Source organism: Vanderwaltozyma polyspora, genomic scaffold (assembly GCF_000150035.1).
Source record: "Vanderwaltozyma polyspora DSM 70294 KpolScaffold344 genomic scaffold, whole genome shotgun sequence".
NCBI lineage: Eukaryota > Fungi > Ascomycota > Saccharomycetes > Saccharomycetales > Saccharomycetaceae > Vanderwaltozyma > Vanderwaltozyma polyspora.
The window spans coordinates 1-23637 of record NW_001834550.1 but is presented as its reverse complement, the minus strand read 5'-3'; the positions used below and the strand labels follow the sequence as shown (position 1 = coordinate 23637).

The window sequence follows — 23637 nt, the reverse complement described above, 5'->3', positions numbered from 1 at the left end:
CCCTTACCCTTACCCTTACCCTTACTTACCCTTGCCCTCCCCTTCTCTAACCTCATACAACCAACCAACCAACCAACCACCCCCTTCAACTACTTCACCACCAACTTCCACTTCCCAAACCCTAAGAGGCAACGCCTGCTCTTTCTGGAAACATCTCTCACCACCACCACCACCACCACCACGAACCAGGACCACCTCTGTACGACCAAGCTATTCCTTATACGTCATCCAACCGTCTGGACTTCAACTGCACTGCAATCCACCAACAAGCAGAGCAAAGCAAATAAATTTTCACCAACTACAAAACTACAAAACTACAACTACAACCACACAAGAGCAGACAAGAGAAGGCCTAGACACACTCACATCACAACCTTCCAAGCAAGCACCAGGCAAGAACCCAATCTGAACCCAAAGAAGAACGACCACAACGGTTCTCTTTATATCACTTCATATCATATCATTCACCTTACCTTACATCTTTCCCATGCTATGCTGCTAAACAATTGCCAAATACCATTCCTCTCTCTCTCTGACAATTGGGCCCCTTCTTCCACTACATTCAAAAACTATATAAACTCAACCTGCCAGGTCCTTACCTTACGTTTGCCAATTGTCAGTTTGCATTGGGTTGGTTCATTGATTAATTGATTGTTTCTTCGTTATTACTTGCAATTGTCAAAGACAAGACTAGCAAACTCTTATAAATTTTATTTCAAGAAACATGTCCAAGGTATTTTTCGATGTTGAAGCTGATGGTCAACCATTAGGCAGAGTTGTATTCAACTTGTACAACGACGTTACTCCAAAGACTGCTGAAAACTTCAGAGCTCTATGTACTGGTGAAAAGGGTTTCGGTTACGCTGGTTCTCCATTCCACAGAGTCATTCCAGACTTCATGTTGCAAGGTGGTGATTTCACTGCTGGTAACGGTACTGGTGGTAAGTCTATCTACGGTGGTAAGTTCCCAGATGAAAACTTTGTTAAGAAGCACGACAGACCAGGTTTGTTGTCCATGGCCAATGCTGGTCCAGGTACCAACGGTTCTCAATTCTTCATCACCACTGTCCCATGTCCATGGTTAGACGGTAAGCACGTTGTCTTTGGTGAAGTTGCTGAAGGTTTCGATGTTGTCAAGAAGGTTGAAACTTTGGGTTCTCCATCTGGTGCCACCAGAGCTAGAATTGTCGTTGCCAAGTCCGGTCAATTATAAGATGTTTCCAACGTTAGCTAGTTTTATATAATCTAAATATAAATATGTCTTTCTTTATTAATATATTATGATCCAATAGTAATAATATCCACAGTGTATGTTAAATCTATCATTGCTACTGGTTGATGAGATTGAAAAGACTCTAGTAGGAATTGAGTGGGGAGGTGGGAGGGGCAGTGACAGAGGAGACCAGTCAAATTGGACTAGTCCAATTGATCTGAATTTAGACATCGATTAGACTTTTATACCTGTACTAATCCTTGTCCATATCCATGCATTGGTGATTCCAGCGAAATATCCTGATATTACCCGGACTTCGATTTAGGCTCCCACCACGCTTTTGTCGGATTAATGAAAATATTCGATAGGAACTTGACACTTTTATATATATAATATATAAGAAGGTATACAAAAATCTATTAATAATGGTTGTATTAAATAATTGGATAGTGTGTGATCCAGCTGCATCTATAGCCTCTAGGAAGTAACTCATCTATTGAAAAGAATGGACTCACTATCAAAAAAGATTCAGAATTTAGGTATTCACGATTTTCGTAATGCCGGAAGATTTATGCAGAACATGATTGTTCAATATGAACCTTACCAAATTGATATTAGAAGAGCTACTAATACAGATGCCTGGGGTCCAACTACAAAACATTTGCAGAAAGTCATTAGAAATAAATACAGCGTCCCTTTGTATCTGATGACTGAGTACGTTTTGAAGAGAATTGTTGATCATCTGGCCAAGAGACCAAAAAACTTATATGAAAAGGCAAGAAAAGAATATGTAAATTACGGTAGTGAATGGAGAATTATCTTGAAATGTTTGATTGTCATCGAGTACTTGCTTTTAAACGTTTCTGAACCAGAAGAACTGAATCAAGTTAAAAGTTGTTTAGAAAATCATAAACAGATTTTTAATTCGAATATTTTAAATTACAAAATCGAATTCTGCAACGATGGTAAAATGGAAGTGCATGAAAGAGGTATACAGAAGAAATGTGAAGTTATCATCAATTTAGTAGATGATCCTGAATTTTTAAGGGAAGAAAGGTCGAAAAACAAGAAAAACATGATGAAAATTCAAAGATCAGGATCAGAATCATATCAAGGCTCTATCTCTTCATCTGCTTCTTCTTCATCCGCTGCAAATTACGAATACAATGCCAACGCAATGGACTCGATAGAGTTTGATTTAGAAGAACATACTTCCTCGTCTCCTTCAGTCGAGCCACAGCAAAGAAACCGCAGATTGTCAAATATCGAAGAACAAAGAAAACAGAGAAGAGAAATACTAAGAGAAAGAATCAAACAAACAGAACATCAACGTAAATTATCCCAAAACTCAAACCACGATAGTGACGACCTATTTAAAAACGATACAAACAAGATGGATAAATCTCAAGTTCAAGCAAACGAAAATGTCCCTGATCTAATAGATATGGATTTCGATACTACCCCATCCACAACACCTGCGGCCACTACAACCACTGCAACTACCACTACAACAACAACTGCTGCTGCCACCCAAGAGGATGATGCTGACGAGTTTGGTGACTTCCAGAGTGATGCCAACCCAACTAATAAACTCACAACCACTTCGTCAAATACAGATGCATTTGCAGACTTGTTTGCAAACTCAAAGTCTCTCATATAACAAATTATTAACATCTACTAAGTAAAACATAATATATATATGTATGTATGTATGTATATATATACATCACGTCAATATCTCACAATTCGTTTCGAATTTCAGCCTTGTTTGAACGAAAACCTCTAGAACTATGCAGTATTTTACTAATGCACCCGATGGGTGGATTGATTTGTAATAATATTTGTTCATACCAGGGTGCATTGTTAAAAATTGATAGAAGTTAGGTCTAGAGTGGTTGTTAGATTGATTTAATGGTTCATATTTGTCAATAAGCACCCTTTCTTTTAAGTTTTCGAAGTTGGTTGAGTTATTTCTTGAATTTGGTATATAAGAGTAATGATCTTTAGCTAAATCTTTAGATGAAGCAATGCCTGGATCGGATCGAGTAGAGATATCTTGTATATGTAATAAGGTAAACAGAAGTGTGTGTGCTTGTGTAGGTGTTATACGTTTTCAATATGAATTATTCTCAATCTGTTTATGCTACAACCGTTGAATCCTCAGTTTTTTCGAGTGATGATAAAGATTATAGTAACAAACTTAAAGAAATAGAAGATTACTATATACAAACCTTATTAAATGACAATGATCTAGCTCAGGATCAAATCGAAGATGAGGAAGACGATATTAGCAATGCTTCGAGTATAGGTTCCCCATTAGATATCAAGAATTCGTTTGCAAGTTTAAATTTGGATACTAGGATCTTAAATTATAATAATTTTAATACTTCGAAATCTGTAAATGTTCATAGCAATAATGATCACTCGAATAACAACTCAAACAAAAATAGTCTAGAGGTTAAAATAAATGATGAATATATTTTATCTTTGAATGCATTGCCATTAACAACAGAAAACTTAACTAAATTGGCATTCACTGCTAGTACAGATAACAATATTGCATTGCAATTCCCAAATCAAGATCAATCTCAATTTAAGTTCAAGAAAACTACAATTGAACCTGAACTAACACAACCATTGAATAAACAACTATTCAAAACGGAACTTTGCAAAACGTTTACCACAAAAGGTTATTGTAAGTATGGTAATAAGTGTCAATTTGCTCATGGTTTGCATGAAGTGAAGTTCAAATCACGTTCAAATAATTATAGAACTAAACCTTGTATTAACTGGACAAAATTAGGTTATTGCCCATATGGAGTTAGATGTTGTTTCAAGCATGGTGATGATAGAGACATCGAACTCTATAAAAAAGCTGGTCATATACCTATACCCATTGATCAATCAAATCCATTCCCAATGAAACAACATCAATTACATCAACATAAGGATGTTCCTCAACAGAATACTACTAGCTCTAGAAGGATAAATCTACACCCTAGAATTAAGGAATTACAGAAAATGTCCTGGTAATGGCATGCATTTATTATTCAACAACTAATTTTTACTCTCCTCATCGTAATAATAGTAACAATAATAAGAATAATAATAGTAATAATTATTATTATTATTCCTATCAATTATATCATCAATCATTATTTATTTATAAAAGGTACTACATACCTTTATGTCACTTATTTATCTAGATTAATAAATCTTAATTATAATATATACTATAATTCAGTTATAATCTATTTCTTCAATGATGGGATCTTTTGAACAGTCCGGAATTTGTCTTTAATAATGGAGATGAATTTGCTGGTAACCTACTTCGGTGTCCAAGGTTTGATGATGAACTTGGAATCACTCTACGTGAACCAGACAATCTGGAATTAGCTGTTTTAGAGGTTTCACCTGGTAATGGGAAGATTTTTCCGGAATACATATTATCAGATAAGTCATCAACTAATTCGTTAACCTTGATACCTTCCATATTACGTTGCAATAGATACCTTAATGAGTTAAACCAAATATTATGCCTTTGTCTTGTAGAACACGTAAATTTGACGTTACGCGATTCTGTCTTAACAACAATACTCTTATGATATAGACCAACAGGATATGGATTGTTGTCCGCAACACTTTCAACACCTAAAATGGCAACCCCTTTAGTTTTGTTAGCTGAAGGATTATCCAACACTGGATTGGATGATGACCAGTAAAGTGTCAAAGTATAAGGATGGATCCAGAAATACCTTTCATGTCTCGATTCACCACCAAATTTCCCTAGTCTTCTATAATATTTAAACAAATATTCACCAATGACGGTTTGAGTTAAGGCAGGAATCATGCTTGGCTCGCTAAATGATGCAATAGTTGGTAAAGATACAACATCATTCATTGTTTGAGACATGTATGCATGATTCACTGTACCACTTTCTATTCTTGATAGAACTGAAGCATCTGTATTGGACGGCGTTCTGCCATGGTAGCTACTATATTCAGAGTGATTACCATTTTTTGAAGATGACCTCGTATGAGATCTTGGATATTCTGAAGCTGGGCCTATTGGTGGAGGTGGTAAGAAGCTATTAATATTAGCCTCATTCGATGATATTGTCAATCCACGTTTTCTCACTTCTTGTTCTAGATCACTATTAGTGACGCCACTTAAAGAAACATCGTTTGTAGATAACAGCTGTTGATAGTATGAGGATGGTAAAACAACATCTTCATCTGGATTTGGAGTAGGAGCATTTGGTGTAGAAATATAAGCATTTTCTGGTACACATAATAGGCCAAAATTTTTAGCACTTGCCCTAACGTTACCAATGTCATTAATTGGCTCACTTACATTTCTACTTTGATTAGCGTATTTTTCAACCGGCTCTTTATCTAGAAGTTTCTCATATTCCTCTTCTTCTAATAATATTAAATTAAAGTTTGGAGCTTGATCGGCAATTTGTTCTTTTGTGATAATTGGATTTTGAATGGCTTTTTCCATTTGTTTATATTCTTTAGCATCTACAATAACTGAATCAAATTCAATCGCCCTTTCAGTTAACTGTTGTCTATTCAAAGTAGGGTATTCAAACTCATTTCTCATTAGGTTGAATTCATCTTTACTAATCGTTACCAAATCAAAATTTTCAGCTTCTGATATTAGTTCTTCTTTAGTGAGATTTCGATTTTCACCATTACCTTTTGTTGAGTTATATTCATCAGCATCTACTATAATGAAGTTATGTTGTGATGCATACTCTTCCAATTGTTTCTTTGATAAATCAGGATTCTTTAACTTTTCTTGTAATTGGCCATATTCAATTTGAGGAAGAAGAATTGAATCAAAAGCAGCTACCTGTTCTCTGAGTTGCTTCTCAGTTAAAACTGGGTTTTTTAATTTATTATTAAGTTCTTCATAATCATTACTTGGTAACACAACTAAATCATATTTTGGTGCCTCATTAATTATATTTTCTGCGGAAATTTCGGAATTATCTATTTTCTGTTTTATAGCTTTAAATTCATCTGACTCTAAAACAACACAATTGTACTTTGAAGCTTTGTCCTTTATACCATTTAAGTCTAGATCGGATTCTGCAGGAGTCTTTTCCTCAATTCGTTTTAAAAGTTCTTTATGTTCATCTTTGTTTACCAACATGAACCCCATCTCTTCTGCTTCGTGTGTAATTTCATCAAAAGAAAGCTTTCTCTCAATATTTGCTACTGTATTGCTTTCAAAATCTGCAGATTTACCCACAGTAGATTGCGGTGTTTTATATTTTAAGAGTTCATCTAGCGAATCTTCTAAACTAGAACTATCAACAATACCTTGTTTTGAACTCGATCTAGAACCATGGGATTCTTCTTGAACTGTTATTTTTTCGGTATATTTAGTCAACTTCGATAATTCAGAATTTACTGAATCTAATGATGCAAATTCGAGACCATTGTTTGGATTTTCTACAGCTAGAGTTAACTTTGTATATTCATCCCTAGTCAATACTATTAGATTAAAATCTGTTGCCAAATTTCTTACACCTTCTTCAGTAAGTACTGGTGCCTTATTTTCACTAATTCCTTCATCAAACTGGACTTGAGATCCAAAATTTTCTTCTTCCTTTATATTATTTAAATTCTTACTCAACAAATCGGATGTCAAACTTTCATCAGAGTGTCTACCTTCGCTGTCAGTAATTGCACTAGATAATCGATTAGAGGCAGATGATTTATTCCTCGAATGTGTCCTAACGAAGTCATCAGGATAGTCAAATTTTCCAGTATTTTCTAGAAAGCTTTGTCCTACAAAATCGTCATGTTCCTCTTTAGAGATAATAACCATTCCCAATTCAATAGCTCGCTGCTTTAAAAAAGGCAAATTTAGTTCAGATTCAGCTATTTTCATATCTTCTAACTCATCGATACGTCTCTCAAGATCCTCTTTATGCACTGTCAAGGTTTCCAACTGTAATTTTAATTCCTCATGATTACTCACTAGCACAATATGATCATCTTTTAGTGCATTATGAGTATCTTCAATATTATTGATATCACTTGATAAGTTTTCATTTTCTATTATTAAACGATCAATTGAGTTTTGTAATTCTAACTGCTTATTTTCTTCGTTATTTCCTTCTTTACTTTCTTTTTCAACAGCTCTAGTTTCTGGCATTGTCAATTCCTCAACTTTCAACTGTAATTCTTCATTCTGTTCTTTCAACTTAATACATTCTTTATCTAAATTGCTCCTTTCAGACATTTCAATGGTATATCTTTCTGTTGGTACTATTGAATAACCAAGCTGAGATATATTTTCTTGGATATTTGTAGGTGAAAGAAGACTTTCCTTAAATTCCTCCTTGATATTTTCCACTTCTTGTTCTGATAATAATTGATAGCCTCTCTTTTCAACAATATCCCTTAGTTCTGGAGTGCTAATATTATCGTAATCTGCTTTGATATGTAGTGAATTTAGTTCATTAATTTCCAAAACAGCCAAGTTCAGTAACTTTGCTTCTTCCCTAATTGACTCTTCGGTATAGATTGGAACTTTATCTCTGTTCAAGTCCATAAATTCCGTTTCGGTTATTAACATTAAACCAAGATCATTGGCCTTTTCTTCTAAATATTCTTTACTTAATTCATTGTTGTCAACATAATTATTTGTCGAAGGAGGTTGTGTAGAAACATTGCTATTTTCAGTTTCGAAGTTGAAGCTATCAATATTTTGATCTCTAGAACCATCAGAGAAAACTAATCTACCTGATGATTGTGATGGATTGGATACGATTGATTCATTTACTATATTGACTGAAGATCCTGATTTTGTCTCTTCACTGTTTACTTCGACATCAAGAGGAATTAGTCTATATCCAAATTCTAATGCCTTATTTTTTAGTTCCAATAATGAAAAATCATGTCTTTCGCTTTCAGCGTTATCTGTTACAGAATCTGACATTGTATTTATCGAGGCATCATCTCCGTCTTCTGTGCCTGTATTCTCTTCGGTGATGCTAGATTTGTCAGTTGCAATATCGATATTTTTTTTCAGAGGTGTTGACTTACGAATGAATGGTGATTCTGGTCTGCTCTCAGAAAGAAGTACGGATGATGAAGGTCTGGATTTATCAATATTGGCAGCGGCATCATAATATATAGATTGTGTTTCAGTAGATAATATTGAAAGGTTTGATTCATTTAATCCTCGAAACATTAATGAAGAGTTCTTAACTTTCCCTCTCGGCGAATCATATTCAGAAAGTCCGATTGGTGTTAGTTTCATATCAAATTTAGCTGCAAATTGCTTAATGTCATCATAGGTAAGACTATTTCTGAAATTTTTTCTTTTCAATAATTGCTTGTATTCATCTGTTGGTAATACTGTCAATTCAAAATTTTTAGCTCCGTTATAAATGTCTGTCTTTGTTAATATGTGATCTTTTTGGTTTTCCTTCAACTGCGTATATTCTTTGTTAGATAACGTCACGAAACCCATTTTTTTTGTCGAATGCAAAATCTTATCTTGGTGGTCATTTTCTTCACGAATAACTTGTTCAAAAAATTGTTTGCTAGCTAAAACTCTAGATGCTGGTGGTGTAGTAGATCTGGCAGATCTATTATTAATTTCATTAACCATAGAATCGTATGCGTCATTGGTTAATACTTTCATTGATAGTTTTTCAGCCATATTTTCTAAATCGAGTTTAGAAATATTATTAATTTTTGAATTTAAAGCTTCATACTCGACTTTTTTTATCACCATTAAACCTCTTTCGTCTGTATATTTTTCTATTACATCTTCAGTGGGTGATTCAATTTTAGATTGTAAAATGTCAAATTCTTCTCTTGGTAATGCTACATAACCAAATTCTGATGCAAATTTACTCATAGTCTCTTCATCTGGTCCCTTAATCAATTCATCGTATTTTCTTTGAGATAAAGGAATCAGATCGAATTTTGAACATAAATTTATAACTTCTTCTTTATTTATGTTAGTATTCGATTGTTGTGCCAATGTTTCATATTCAGTTGTCCTTAATAAGATGTACTCTCCATTGTTTATGCCATCGGTGATATTTTCATCAGAAGAATTTTCAAATTTATTAATATCATTTGCATTAACAAGAATATATCCATTTTCTCTTGCAAGAATTGAAATTTCATCAAGGTCAGGGTTTTTCAAATTGTTCATTAATAAATCATATTCGTTTTTATCAATCATTATATTATCAGTCTCCATTACTTTTTTATTCAGGTATTCGGTAGTTGGATGTTGAATTAAATTTTGTAAATCGTTAAAATCATCATTTGATAAAACTGTTAAATTTAATTTTTTGGCCATTTTAGCGACAGAGCTATTATCGAATGCATCGTTTTCAATTATATCATCAATACTATATTCTATTTCAGGGACTCTGTTATCCTTTTGAACTTCATCTTCTTTTACTGCTTTATAGCCTAGTTTTGATAAAGTTGATTGCAAAAAGTTTAAAGTAGGATTGTTTAAATTGTGAAGTTCATCCTTTGAGATCAAAACTTTATCAAATTTTTGTGATTTTTCAATTAAATAATTTTCAGATGGGAACTCCCATTCTCTGATATTTTCCAAATTACCATTATACTCCTTTAAAGGGATGATTTTATTACCTTGTTTTTCAATTGCTATTATCATTTCTTCGATATTCATTTTAGTTTCACTTCCATATGTGGATTCCATGTCACTATTAGAATTGAAAACCAAATCTTTATTTCGTTGATCAGATTTATTTAATGTATCATTTTGTTGAATAATTTTTTCATTCAATTGGGTGTTCTGTTCTTTAAGGTCGGATATTAGTTTATTTAAATTTGTAAATTCATTCTGGTAATTTTCAGTTAATGATTTATTTTCATCTATTAATTTATTATATTTTGATTCGTATTGATTTAATTTTTTTGATTTTCTTTCAATTTCACCTTGTAATCTTCTACATTCTATAAGTAGGTTATCGCTTAAATCCATTACGAAGTTCATATTGTCATTGCCATTATTTACATTATCTGCAAACATACTTCCTGTGGAGGTTCTATCTCTTTTAGATAAAATTGTTGAGAATGAGAAATGTCTATTTTTGAAGTTATTATTATTAGTGGTATTACTTGTATTACGGGTTTCAGCGGTAGACTGATTTATTCCATGAATTTTTTTTTCATTATCTACAATGTTTTGGAATTGATCATTTACTTTTTCATTGATATCATCTAGAGCAGCCGCTGCAAAGTTGGTCTTTTTTGATTTTGTCATTTTATCTCTATTATATATATATTATGTCCCAAAAATGTCAATTATGATAGAGAGTGATTAATTAATTAATTAATTGATTGATTTACAATGAATGATTCAAAAAAAGGTAACTATGTCTAGATTAGATTTGATTTGATTGATCTGTGGTAACTTGATAGTATGTGAACAACGGATATAGTTAGTTAGTTTCTAATATATTATATTATATTATATTATATTATATTAATATATAAGTTTTGAATGGAGGCCACGATATAAATCAAACACCAAAATCTATTTTACTTTTATTAATTTTGCAATTATATTTGGTGGTGGTGGTTGTGGTTGATTTTCGTTGTATCTGATTGTAATTGTAATTGTGATTGAGGTAGTGATGGTAATGTTAATCAGTAGGGTGTATGTGTAACAAAGGGGAAATGATGGAATGGGGAATGTATCTATACAAAGGTTAAACGAAACTCAAGATTCTTAAAGTCCAATGTGTGGTAAAGAATAGAAAGAACAGGTGGATCAATAAAGTTAAAACAATGAGATCTCGCTTTTGTGTTGCAGTCTAATTGTTATTCTATCGATCACTTTATTTTTTTTTATTTTATTTTGGGTAACATCATCATGTGTTTTACCGACAGAATCCATAGAAAAAACAAAACAAAACACGAACAAATAGCAGAGTGCCAGCCAAATCGAGATCTATAATTAAAAATAGTAGTGTAATTGATCTAGTAAGTCAGTGTCCCCGTGCAAAAGAGAGGGCTAACTAAGTTTTGTATGTAGAAAAATAAAAAAAAAACATAAAAATAAAATATAACAACAGGCAAATGTCAATTACCTATTTAGGAAAACCTAACAAAATATTAGTTTTGGATCAAAGTCAGGGTAAAATGCATTGCAACTTGCAAATGTAATTGTAATTGTAAATGCAAACGCAAACGCAAACGCAAACAATGCAATAGTATGAAAGCATATCTGTTATTACCAAAAGAGAAATGGAGCAAACATGAAGTGAAGTGAAACGACAAAATTGTGTTGTTTATATATGACTTGAAATTTGTTCAATTTGTATATTATATTATATTATATTATGTGACATACGATCTTACTACTGGTGTGTCTCATTTAATACTTTTATTTGCTTAATTAATTTTGTGTCACAAAATTAATTAAGCAAATAAAACAACTTACCCGGACGTAAAATGTATCCACACACACACATTAGCCGCCCAGTCACAGACATATCACTCTCTCCCTTTTCTCCCCTGTTCCGAAAACACTCGCACGCACGCACCCATGCCCACCCAACCATTTCTCCACCATCACCTCCAACGACAGCACATCCTCCCTCTGCCTCCCTCTGCCCCCTCCCATCTCCCAACAAAACTCACATCCACCTCGACTCAACTCATCCCATCCCGTCCCATCCAGAACCCTAACCCACTTCCCGTACTTCGCATTAGGGCACGCCCACCTGTGACCATTCCCCCTACCAACCAAAAGCCGCATCTGCTTTGCACAGCACAAACAAAAAAAGAATCCAAATTAAATTCGCTTTGGTTCGTCACAACTGTCCAACCCCTTTTTTTTTAATTTGCATCTCCCTGTGTTTTTCTCTTTTTCGACATCGACAACAACGAACTATCCTAACTTTCCCACCAAAACATGATCTGATTGGCTGGCCGATGATTAATTGGCATCTTCACCAAACCAAACCAAACCAAACCAGAACAATACACTTTGTATACTTGTTTGTATTACACTAACTCAAACAACAAACACCAAGAAAATTAATTACCTCTTAACTACACTCATACCTTACCTTACCTTACCACATTGAACCATCCCAATTGCTTTGCATGGCGTCTCTCTGAGCCTGTCAAACAGGTTTGCACTTCCACTACAACTTCCCATCCCCAGTAGCCTATACAATACATACACTATTAAATCTCAAGAAATCATCAAATGTTTCAATTACTATTGGTATAACCCAATCAACTTACACTTCACACTCACTCATATATATATATATATACTGACATCTTGTTCTTACAAAGGACACTTTTACTTCTCTTCCTTATAGTCTTGCTCCAAAGTCTCTTCTACTCTGATCCCTTTTCTCCCTCACTTAAATATCTTCTCTCTCTGCCCCCCTCCCTCTCCTCTATCCTGCCCAAGTTTAGCTTACTCGATACTTTTATATTATACTATATTCCATTATATTATATAAAAAACACACCAAAGTATTAAATTAAACACCTGCCTCGAATCGTATAAATAATTGACGGTCGGTATTTACAAAAATCATAAGAAAACTAATTTATTCTACTTTGTAGCTACAACTCAATTTATCTGTCTATTTATTTACAGTTGACATTGTTGTTGCATATTCATTAATAATAATAATAAGAAGAAGAATTTTTTAGGTTATCGTTGCATTTATTTAATTATTTTTTTTTTTTTTCGAGAATTCTGTTTTGATATTTGAGTCTTTCAATTAAAGGAACCAATTCAAATTAAAAACAAAATTTAGAAAGAATAGGAATCAATTTGTGCTATTCCAATACTTAAACTTTTATAGAAGGTTTCAATTCATTCCCCCCCCCCCCCTATCCTTCTGTTATATATATAATTATCCCATACATATATATATTTACAGATTAACAAAAGACATTTGTGATCAGAAAGAAAGCAAAAAAAATTAAAATAAAATTAAAACAAAACTAAACTAAACTAAATTAGTAAAAATATAAAACGAAAAAAATGTTGTCCAAACAATCTGTTAGATCAGCTACAAGAAATACATCTGTTTTGAAAAGAGCTTTACGTACCACCACCCCTTTGTTAAATTCATCTTCGATTAGTCAGAATCAAAACGCTAACGTATCCCAAAGATGCTACTCTTCTTCGATTTTAAGTAATAACAAGCTCTCAAAAGATTTATGGTTACAAAAATCTCGTCTATGGAGAGTCACTGAAAAACGTTGGGAATCCACCATGGTAAAGGTACCACCAATGGCAGAATCATTGACTGAAGGTGCTCTAAAAGAGTATACCAAAGCTGTCGGTGATTTCGTCACTCAAGATGAATTACTAGCTACCATCGAGACTGATAAAATTGACATCGAAGTTAACTCTCCAGTCACAGGTAAAGTCACTAAATTATGCTTTCAACCAGAAGATACAGTCACTGTTGGAGACGAATTAGCAGAAATTGAACCTGGTGAAGCTCCTGCTGGCGGTGCTGCTAGCACCGATTCAGCTTCAACTCCAGCTCCAACCCCATCCCCAGATGCTGGTAAAGAAATCCCAGTCGTTAAAACCGAGGCTCCAAAACCAGAAATTAAAAAGGAATCTCCACAGCCTGCAGCTCCAAAGGTTGCACAACCAGCTGCTTCTTCCCCAACCCCTGCCGCTGAATCCTTAACCAGCTTTTCTCGTAGTGAACACAAGGTTAAGATGAACCGTATGAGATTGAGAATCGCTGAAAGATTAAAGGAATCCCAAAATACAGCTGCTTCTTTGACTACATTCAATGAAGTCGATATGTCTGCAGTTATGGAAATGAGAAAGTTATACAAAGATGAAATTATTAAGACCAAAAACATTAAATTTGGTTTCATGGGTTTGTTTTCAAAAGCATGTACTTTAGCCATGAAGGACATCCCAACTGTAAACGCTGCTATTGAAAATGATCAAATTGTCTACCGTGACTATACTGATATCTCAATTGCTGTTGCTACACCAAAGGGTCTAGTTACCCCAGTTGTTCGTAACGCAGAATCCCTATCTGTCCTAGGTATGGAACAAGAAATTCTACGTCTAGGCCAAAAGGCCCGTGATGGTAAATTAACTTTAGAAGATATGAGTGGCGGTACTTTTACTATTTCCAACGGTGGTGTCTTTGGTTCTCTATATGGTACTCCAATTATTAACATGCCACAGACTGCTGTTTTGGGTCTACATAGTGTTAAACAGAGACCAGTTACATTGCCAGATGGCACCATTGCTTCAAGACCAATGATGTATTTGGCTTTAACTTACGATCATAGATTACTAGATGGTAGAGAAGCTGTTACCTTTTTGAAGACTGTTAAAGAATTGATCGAAGATCCAAGAAAGATGCTTTTGATGTGAGTTGATGTAAATTAAGACATATTACAAAAACTTCGTTAATTCGTATATATATATATTCTTTATCTTCCCTCCTCCACCTCCATCCACTTTTCTACAACAATTGGGTGCCATATTTTAATATTCCATATTCCATGTTGTCTCTATTCGCACGATTAGTCTGTCTTTATTGAACTCATAATTTTACAAGGAATATTTATATTGCTTGTACTATATGAAACCTGCAGTATATGGTTGTTTTTTTTATTCACAAGTCATTCTAAATATCCTTTGACAGATATGGTCTGTGAATGAGATAGCATCGTCTTTAATTTTTATGAGATTTTATAACAAATGAACTATTTATTTATCTATTTATTTACTTATAATGCCAAAAGTTTGTACATATATAATCTAGTTAAAAAAATTATATATACATAAGGTTTAAATGTTTGGTGTGTTTTTTCTTCAACTAATTTAAACTTAATATTTACATTCCTATTTCATTCTAGCTGACATTATATATAATCATGTTTGATAAGTTAATAAAAATTCAAGAATTTATTGAAGAATATGGTTATAAAAATCTAGATATCACATATCTCCATTATTACTTCTGTTGGTATGGATCCTTTTCCCTATGATGTCCCAATCCAGGCAAAACATGATCTTATCAAGAAAAGCTCTCTCCTAGAAATGCTCTGTAACGAATATGAAATGATTCAACCCTTAACTAGCTGTAGAGATTGTCTCATTTTTAAAGACATTTAATGTGTATCTCTAGATCTCAGAGATCTGAAACAAACTTAGTTCTATCCTTGCTTGTCAACATCGTTTGAGTACTCAAGTGGTCTGACGTAAATAAATAATTCCAATAATGGTAATACTGTTAGTCACGTGATTAATTAAACAAATTCGGTATTTTCCCGCTTTGGGTATAAGGTAAATATATCGAATGCTGTATAAAAATAACTTGAGGAAGAAAAATATTTATTTTCAAAGTAGAAACTTTTTTGATCTGTTAGTCGAACCAGTACAAGAAGAGACTGTTTTTAATATGATAATGAATGTTTGTTGAAGTTTATTAGAATATTTGGATTCTGGATTCGAAATTAGTTTTAGTCTAATTCATTAATCAAAATTATTTATATACCTCATTGATAATTTTTTTACTATTTGATATAAGAGATTAGGAGACTGGCATAGATAATTTAAAGACACATTGGAATAAGACATAGATTTGAAGGGGGAACTTCAAGTGTCTCAACAAAAACATAGGTTACAAAACAATAATTCAGTCAAATAATTAATAAATAATAATAATAATAATTAATATTCATAATCAAAAGATCAATACTATACATTTAATAACAAGAGATTCCAAGTATTTTTTAATATTTTAAATACAATAGGACAATGGATTCAGAAAGGTGGAATATCAACCCTTCTGATATATTGAAAAATGTAGATAATAGAAATAAATTATATGATGGAGAAAATCATTTCAACAAACAATTGGAGTATTCAGCGATCGACGATATTTCAAATAAAAATGACGGATTTGACTACGGATTAGATCTAAATTATGATGAAATGGACAAATTGTTGACTCAAGAATTGAATGGTTTGGATATCCCAATGATTCCTGATACTGATGAGAATAAATCAAATAAGAAAGACAATTTTGGTTTAGGAGATTTTGATTGGAATCAATTACAGTTAAATTTCGGAACTGTTAATATTGAGACTGGCAGTAATTCAAACGATCTGATTACAAATAATAAACATAAAAGAGGTCAAAGCGGAACTGCTATCTTTGGTTTTGCTAATCATAACAAAACCTTAAGTATATCCAGTATCAAAAAAAATTATACTCCAAGAAACGACATTAACGAAAATGAATACCCAAAAGACTTTAATGAACTAGAATACAGCTATCCGGCCTCTAAAAACAATGGAAGTAACGATGAAGAATCAACTCAATTAGGGAAAACTTTGTTGAAACAGCAAGAAGAACTTCGTATGGCTCTGGAAAAACAAAAGGAAATGAACATGAAATTGGAGCAACAATTATTAGAAAATCGCTTACAACAAGAACATCTTCAGAATGCCTTGTTGAAACAAGAAGTTGTTACAAACCAATTGGTTACTGAAACAAAAGTGAGTACACCTTTCAAAAATACACCTTCACCCCAAAAGATGTCACCACAACGACATGATATAATTATAACCTCCAATTCAAAATCTGGCAGTTACCAATTTCCACCACAATCAATGATTTCACCTCCAATGTCAAATGCATCCTTCAATGGATCTCCTTCTAGAAAATCCAAATATAAACCTTCTGAAAATGGATCTGGTAATCATTTCTTAAGTGAACACAATAACCTATTAAATAGTGGCTACCATCAAGATTATTTGAAACCGCCAATTAATACAATTAGTTTGAATACACCTAATTTACTTACAAATAGTGGGAAAGGTTATTACGGTTCTTCTAGATTTTCATCGCCATCACATAGGAAAAAAGATTCAACGATTTCCACAGTTTCCACCATTCTGCAACACCATGATGATGATGTGAGTGACTCAGATTATCATGAGACTGTTGGTTTGGGAATACAATTAATGTCAGGAAACAAGCCAAAGGATTCTAAATCTGTCATTTCAAATTCGTTACAAGTGGACAAAATGCCAACAATCCCAGGTTCAACAAGTAATACACCGATAGGCAAAAATATATTTCCTCAAAAGCAGACATTTCATCATACCCCAACTAAGGCCAATATTGATTTGAAAAATGATAGATCCGATAATATATTTAATGATTCTTCTTCAGTATCATACTTAAATCCACCTATACTTTCATTGAACAATGAAAGGACGCCTAATAGACGAAATAGCGATCATAGTATTGAATTTCCAGAACCTGATAGTAGCTATTATGGTAACATACCAAGGCCAGAAAATCATTTTAAATTTGTGGAAACACCATCTCCTGTATTAAAGTTCTTTGATGATAAATCCCCTCAGCATGAATCGAATGATAATCAGAATAGTCAGAATAGCAGTCCGACTAAAATCACTCGAAAATTGACCACATTACCTCGTGGGACCATTGATATATATGTCAAAGAATTATCAGAACGGGCATATGAGTGTTTGTATCCTAACTGTCACAAGATATTCAAAAGACGTTATAATATTAGATCACATATTCAAACGCATTTGAAAGATAGACCCTATATATGTGATTTCCAAGAGTGCAATAAATCGTTTGTGAGGAATCATGATTTAGTAAGGCATAAGAAATCTCACTCAAAAAGGAAATTAATATGTGTGTGTGGTAAAAAGTTCAATAAGGAAGAAACATACCTCGCTCATAAATCTAAGAAGAATTGCAATGGGCAATATAAACAGGATAAAGCTATTGTTAAAAAATCTCCAGTAAAAGGTCCTGGTAGTGTTAACAGTAGTCCTGTAAGGGATAGTATAAAAAAGGATTCTACTGGTTATGTAACATATAAAATGGAAGAACAATTAAGAAATGAGATGACGAAGCATGGGTTACTACAGCTGCCACATAATATGGCGATGAATGGTCCTCATATCATGTTATCTCCATCCCTATCCTCTGGGGCAAGTGATCTGGGATCACCATTGGGAGGAAGGTTAGAGCTTTCATAAACAAACTAAATTGAAAATTGTTTAAAGGTAATATTCAATTTCAATTGTAATATTAAATATAGCTACAAATATATAAAAGACTTATTTTATTAATTAATTAATTTTCAAAAATAAATGAACATCATTGTTGAGTAATCTGGTAGTACATATCTATAGATATCAAGGATCTAATGTAAGGTTTTTTTTTTGTCAACTAGGTATTGGTGGGTATCAAGTAATGGTAATTTCAATAAAAATAAATGTTGTTAATTTAATCTCTACAACAGAAGTGGCAATAATAGCAAAAGAAACTTCGTCATCATCTGAATAGATAATATATAAATGGCAGTTGGAATAAATATAATAATACTCGTAACAATAGTATAGAGCCTAATCAAATAATATTGAAAATATGACTTGACTTGGAGACAGACGTTTTGATATTGGACAGACACTTCTCATTGATCTCATTTATATGAATTCAATTTTTGATAGCGAGATAATTAGTCGGTAGTTACGTAGGGTAATACTTAAAGGATTTTGACAAATTTGAATCACGTGATGGTGAAAATTCTATTAAGACAGTGATTTTTATGTTGATATAAATTTGAGATGAGGTAAGAAGAGATGAGATGAGATGAGATGTGAAGATATGTTATTGTTGCAATTAATCATATATTTAAAAGGTTTTTACAGAATATTTTTATTACTTCTGTCACTCAAAGAACTAACTAATAGTATTGTAAAAATGTCTAATGCAGATGATTTAGATGACGGTTTGGTATATGATTATGAATCAGCTGGAGAAATTACTGAAGAAGTTTCAGAAGATAAAAATATAGAGAATACAATCGATGAAGCCACCAACACATCTGAAAAGAAAAGACCAATAGAAGATGATATTCTAGAAGAGGAAGAAGAGAAACTTTCGAAGAGACAGAAAAAATTGAGAAAATCTAAAGTTCATGAAAAGAGAAAGGAACAAGCTATTTACCTTGAGGAAAAATTGAAAAGTATTCCAAAAGGTACTAATGAAGAAATTTCAGATTACTTTACAACTCTAATACGTGAAAAGAATCCAGATTTAAGTGCATTAGAACTTGAGGATATCTATCTGAAGAAAACAGATTTTATCTCGACTGCAAAATTTGCAGATAAAGATCGTAACTTGACTAATTTTCCAGAATTTATGTCACAATTCTCGAAGTCTCCAAAAGCTATCATTTTTTCAATGTCAAACATTAGAGTTGCAGATGTCCATAGAAGTTTGAATGGTAATAAAACTTCAGTAAAATTATTTGCCAAGAACAAATTGAAGGAGGATATCGACATGGTAGCTAATGTCCTAGGTGAAAATAACAAAAAATTTAAAAATCTAAAATATTTTATCACTACGCCAACACGTATGGAAAAGTTGCTTGAAAACACAGATTTATTCTATGCAGGTAAGGATAAACTAGATATAATTCTTGACGCTAGCTATTTAGACCCAAAGAAGAATTCTTTAATTGCATCAGAGAATACTGCCCTTTTATGTAAGGTACTCAAAAAGATTTTAGATAATAAGAGTTCTGTCAAAATATTACTTTATTAGAATAAGAGGATTTATATTTTATTAATCATGTATAATTACATTAAAAATGATAAAAAATCTATATTTTGTGTATATATACGGAAAGTCATTACAGTATTTAAAATGGTTTCTTTATTGTTAGTTTTCTCATTAATTTTGTTGGCTTACGAGATAAAAGTGATGAGCTTGAGTTTGATGATCTCATCTTACCTTTTAACTGGTTTACAGTTTCAGCAGGTTTATCATAATCATCCATTATTGTATTTCTTCTTGAAGGCTTACTTGGTATGCTTCTTCCTTCTGAATAATGATTTATATCGGAAAATCTATCTGTCTGTGACCGTTTTTGCTCATGAATTAAATTTTCATTACTTACAATATTGATTGAATCCCTATTCTGATTAAGAACAGAACTTGAGGGTAATTGTTTAGTTTTTATTTGCTTGAATATTTGAGAAACGGGTTTTAGGTATATTGAAGCAATAGAGCCAATATTTAATTCTAATTCTTCTAATATCGCAGGATCTAATTTTGTATTTAATTCGATCAATGGCAATTCCCCATCGACAATATCTTTAATTACTTCAACATTAATTTCACTTTTTGGAGACTGTAATAATGATAATAATCTCCAGTACATGAACGCTCTATCTCTTAAATCAGGATTATCAATTTCTTCTGTGCAACACTTCAATATTTCAATACAAAGAGCTTCTGTCTCTTTTGATATATTTCTAGCAAAAAATTTAACTGAGGAATTCAAAATTGAAAATTGAACTTCTAGTGTTTCTTCCAAAATATGAGAAGAAAATACTCTGAAATATTCTAAATATTCAGGTAATATATCAGCATAATTGGTAATAATCCAGATCATAGCATTTTTAGAATCGGACTCATGAATGGAATCAGTGTAGGATACCAACGTACTTATCTGAGATTTATACTGATCTTGATATTTTCTTAAAATATTCCTGAATACAGATATTATTTCTTCCACAACATAATCTACACCAAATTCTAGTAAGTTTAACAAGGTATTAACACACTCATCGGCTGAATTTTCATCCAATTTTACTGCTAAATTCCCGATTGCTCTTATAGCTTTTCTTGACATTTGAATGTCAATATCTGTTGCATACTGCTCCAACTCTTCTAAAATATTATGTAAATTGTCCTTATTTGCTAATAAGTATAAGCATTCTAACTTTGTATCTTTTATATAAATCGGATCATTGTATTCAACAAAAAAGTATGAAACATCCAAATTTAAAATAAGGGATTCTCTGCTTAATAGTAATAAAATGACATTTCTCAAAACTAAAAATTGTAATTCAGGAGGTTTGTTCAATAAGGCAATAATGGAAGAAGATAACTTTTTTGATAAATTATCAGAAATATGATCAACATAATTGGTAATATAGATAATAAATTTCAATGCATTTAGGGCGACATAAGTATTGACATGTTGTAGTTGTGGTTCTACCATGTCTATCAGATCATAGGCATCATTGTGAGTTTGCGGCACACATACACAAATTAATGATTCCAAAAGTAGAGCCTTATCCCACTCATTTAATTTTGGCAAAATAGTTAACAAATCATAAGATGCATCAACAGTCAGATTAAGGTTCGGAAGTGACAAATTTTTCTCATGAATTGTATATAAAGTATTCAAGGCAGCAACTTTAACAGAATTGATCTGGTGATCTCCACTTATTATATCTCTTAGACTATCTAACAAAGGTAATGCTCTGTCATGATTTATGTCGTCCAATTGTGTTAATGCAAAAATAGAAGTTTTTAAAACATCACTGGAAGAAGAACGACGATTTATTATTCCAGAGACAAATCTAAAAGCTTCATCTACATAATCTGGAGATGGGACCATAAGAAGAGTTTTAATTGCCATTATTTGTAAAGCAGGATTTCTATTATCTAAATCTTTCAAAATATAAGGCAAAGCATCATTTGCATTTTTAGGCTTGGAAGGTCCTAGTTTTCTAATATATTCATGACAAATTCTTCTTACCTCTATATCATCTTCAATTTTCCAATAATTTATAATTTCGGGAAATAAATAAGACATCTCATTTAAATTGCCCATTGTTAAGTTTGCTATAATTTTTCTTAAAGCATTCTTCCTTTTCATGGCATTTGATTTGAATTTTTTGACTTCAACATTTTGAAACTCTGCTTTGATTTCATCAGCCCTGTACCTTGTAAAGATCCTTTGATCTGACATTATTAAGACTTAATACCCCTAGATCCCTTTAAAAGTCAAATAGTGGATTACTCTGATAAAGAATATATAATAGCTTGTTTGATCAAACGATGATCTATTTTTGTTCCAAATAAAATGAAAAGAAAGCAACTTAAATTGATACCCCGATTATAATTGATATCTAGTCACCAAGTTCATATGGATTCGGTAACTCTTTCGAGCTAGCTTTAGATCAGACCAAATTGATAAATTCCATTGTAAGAGCTTAAACAATATTTCAATATGCTTATTTATGATATAAAAGAGCCTTTCGTCAATAATTACTAACTTTTATCGCTTAAATGCCACATACCATCTAAGATAGATCTGGCTATACAATTGTAAATATATTCTAGTAATTGTTCAAATAACTAGAATAATATTTGATTATATCTCTAGTGTTTTTGGATAATAAAAATTCAATAGCATAATGTCGATATTAGAAGATCATATACCAGATATGTGTTTTTTTTCAGGTACGACACTTAAAATAGAAATAATATTTGCTTCAGTCTTGACAAGGTATTGAAATCTTCTTTTGTTTTACTGAAATAGATACTATAATGGTAGATATCTTTATTAAGTAATGATTATGTACTTTTATATTTCCATTGATCTAGACCTTAATCGCTATATATAAAGGTATATCTCATTGACACCATATATTTTTATAGGTTTTGCCTAATTAGGCAATTGTTATGGTCACGTGATATAGGTGAACATGGATTGCTTTTTACCAATTTTTTTTTTTTTTCTTTTTTTCATATTTTTGTAAAGAAGCACACTGAAAAATTTCAAAGCTCATCTCATCTCATCTCATCTCTCAATGATAAAGTTGAATCAAATCTTTCTTAGTTTCGATATATACTTCTAAATTGTATAAGTTTGCTTAAAGTACATTATCAATTATCAGTTGTATACAAGTAGTTGTAAAATTTGGAATCACTGGAACTTTGATTATCTTTTTAAGAGTTCAAGGTAGTGGATATTTAGAAATAAAAGCTAACTGAAAAAATGAGAATTTATCAATGTCATTTCTGTTCCTCTCCAGTTTATCCTGGTCATGGTATTATGTTTGTTAGAAACGATGCTAAAGAATTCAGATTTTGTCGTTCTAAGGGTCATAAAAACTTCAAACAACGTCGTAACCCACGTAAATTAAGATGGACTAAAACTTTCAAAAAATCTGCTGGTAAAAAATGGGCAGTTGATTCTACATTGAACCTTTGCACAAAAAGAAATGTCCCTGGAAAGTATAACAAAAATTTGGTTCCCACTACCTTGAAGGCAATGTCCGAAATAGAGGAATTTTGCCCGATACTGGGAAAAACCCTTCTTATAAACAAAATGGAAGGTAATAAAAAAGGAAACTTCTGAAAGAAAGAAAATGGGTTAATCTCACCCTGAATGTTAAAAATGAAAGAATTGAAATTTCTAATGCTTTGCTAAGAAACAAAAAGAAAAAATATATTTCGAGGGAAGAGAAAAAAAATGTAATTGTTCCTAAAAAAAAAAAGACAATGGGAACACTATATTTT

General features: G+C 32.3%; 10 protein-coding genes across 10 annotated transcripts; 8 read left to right on the top strand and 2 right to left on the bottom strand.

The window, feature by feature from the left end:
* Kpol_344p10 (uncharacterized protein) lies at positions 1 to 651 on the top strand (the record flags this gene model as incomplete). Its single annotated transcript, XM_001642498.1, has 1 exon — positions 1 to 651. A coding segment is annotated over one exon (651 nt), but the record flags the coding sequence as incomplete, so codon positions are not given.
* A 73-nt stretch (positions 652 to 724) lies between these two features.
* On the top strand, positions 725 to 1213 carry CPR1 (peptidylprolyl isomerase CPR1; the record flags this gene model as incomplete). The annotated part of the gene is made up of 1 exon (XM_001642497.1): positions 725 to 1213. One exon carries the CDS (start codon positions 725 to 727, stop codon positions 1211 to 1213), a length of 489 nt encoding a protein of 162 aa, XP_001642547.1.
* Positions 1214 to 1718: 505 nt separating this feature from the next.
* Positions 1719 to 2873, top strand: Kpol_344p8 (ENTH domain-containing protein; the record flags this gene model as incomplete). The annotated part of the gene is made up of 1 exon (XM_001642496.1): positions 1719 to 2873. One exon carries the CDS (start codon positions 1719 to 1721, stop codon positions 2871 to 2873), a length of 1155 nt encoding a protein of 384 aa, XP_001642546.1.
* A 458-nt stretch (positions 2874 to 3331) lies between these two features.
* CTH1 (putative mRNA-binding protein CTH1) lies at positions 3332 to 4246 on the top strand (the record flags this gene model as incomplete). Its single annotated transcript, XM_001642495.1, has 1 exon — positions 3332 to 4246. The coding sequence occupies one exon, from the start codon at positions 3332 to 3334 to the stop codon at positions 4244 to 4246; it is 915 nt and encodes a 304-aa protein (XP_001642545.1).
* Positions 4247 to 4472: 226 nt separating this feature from the next.
* On the bottom strand, positions 4473 to 10496 carry NUM1 (Num1p; the record flags this gene model as incomplete). Its single annotated transcript, XM_001642494.1, has 1 exon — positions 4473 to 10496. The coding sequence occupies one exon, from the start codon at positions 10494 to 10496 to the stop codon at positions 4473 to 4475; it is 6024 nt and encodes a 2007-aa protein (XP_001642544.1).
* A 2754-nt stretch (positions 10497 to 13250) lies between these two features.
* Positions 13251 to 14624, top strand: KGD2 (dihydrolipoyl transsuccinylase; the record flags this gene model as incomplete). Its single annotated transcript, XM_001642493.1, has 1 exon — positions 13251 to 14624. One exon carries the CDS (start codon positions 13251 to 13253, stop codon positions 14622 to 14624), a length of 1374 nt encoding a protein of 457 aa, XP_001642543.1.
* A 1392-nt stretch (positions 14625 to 16016) lies between these two features.
* On the top strand, positions 16017 to 18287 carry Kpol_344p4 (C2H2-type zinc finger protein; the record flags this gene model as incomplete). Its single annotated transcript, XM_001642492.1, has 1 exon — positions 16017 to 18287. One exon carries the CDS (start codon positions 16017 to 16019, stop codon positions 18285 to 18287), a length of 2271 nt encoding a protein of 756 aa, XP_001642542.1.
* Positions 18288 to 18903: 616 nt separating this feature from the next.
* Positions 18904 to 19860, top strand: CMS1 (Cms1p; the record flags this gene model as incomplete). The annotated part of the gene is made up of 1 exon (XM_001642491.1): positions 18904 to 19860. One exon carries the CDS (start codon positions 18904 to 18906, stop codon positions 19858 to 19860), a length of 957 nt encoding a protein of 318 aa, XP_001642541.1.
* Positions 19861 to 19957: 97 nt separating this feature from the next.
* On the bottom strand, positions 19958 to 22081 carry APL1 (Apl1p; the record flags this gene model as incomplete). Its single annotated transcript, XM_001642490.1, has 1 exon — positions 19958 to 22081. One exon carries the CDS (start codon positions 22079 to 22081, stop codon positions 19958 to 19960), a length of 2124 nt encoding a protein of 707 aa, XP_001642540.1.
* A 1032-nt stretch (positions 22082 to 23113) lies between these two features.
* On the top strand, positions 23114 to 23476 carry Kpol_344p1 (ribosomal eL24 family protein; the record flags this gene model as incomplete). Its single annotated transcript, XM_001642489.1, has 1 exon — positions 23114 to 23476. One exon carries the CDS (start codon positions 23114 to 23116, stop codon positions 23474 to 23476), a length of 363 nt encoding a protein of 120 aa, XP_001642539.1.
* Positions 23477 to 23637: the final 161 nt, after the last annotated feature.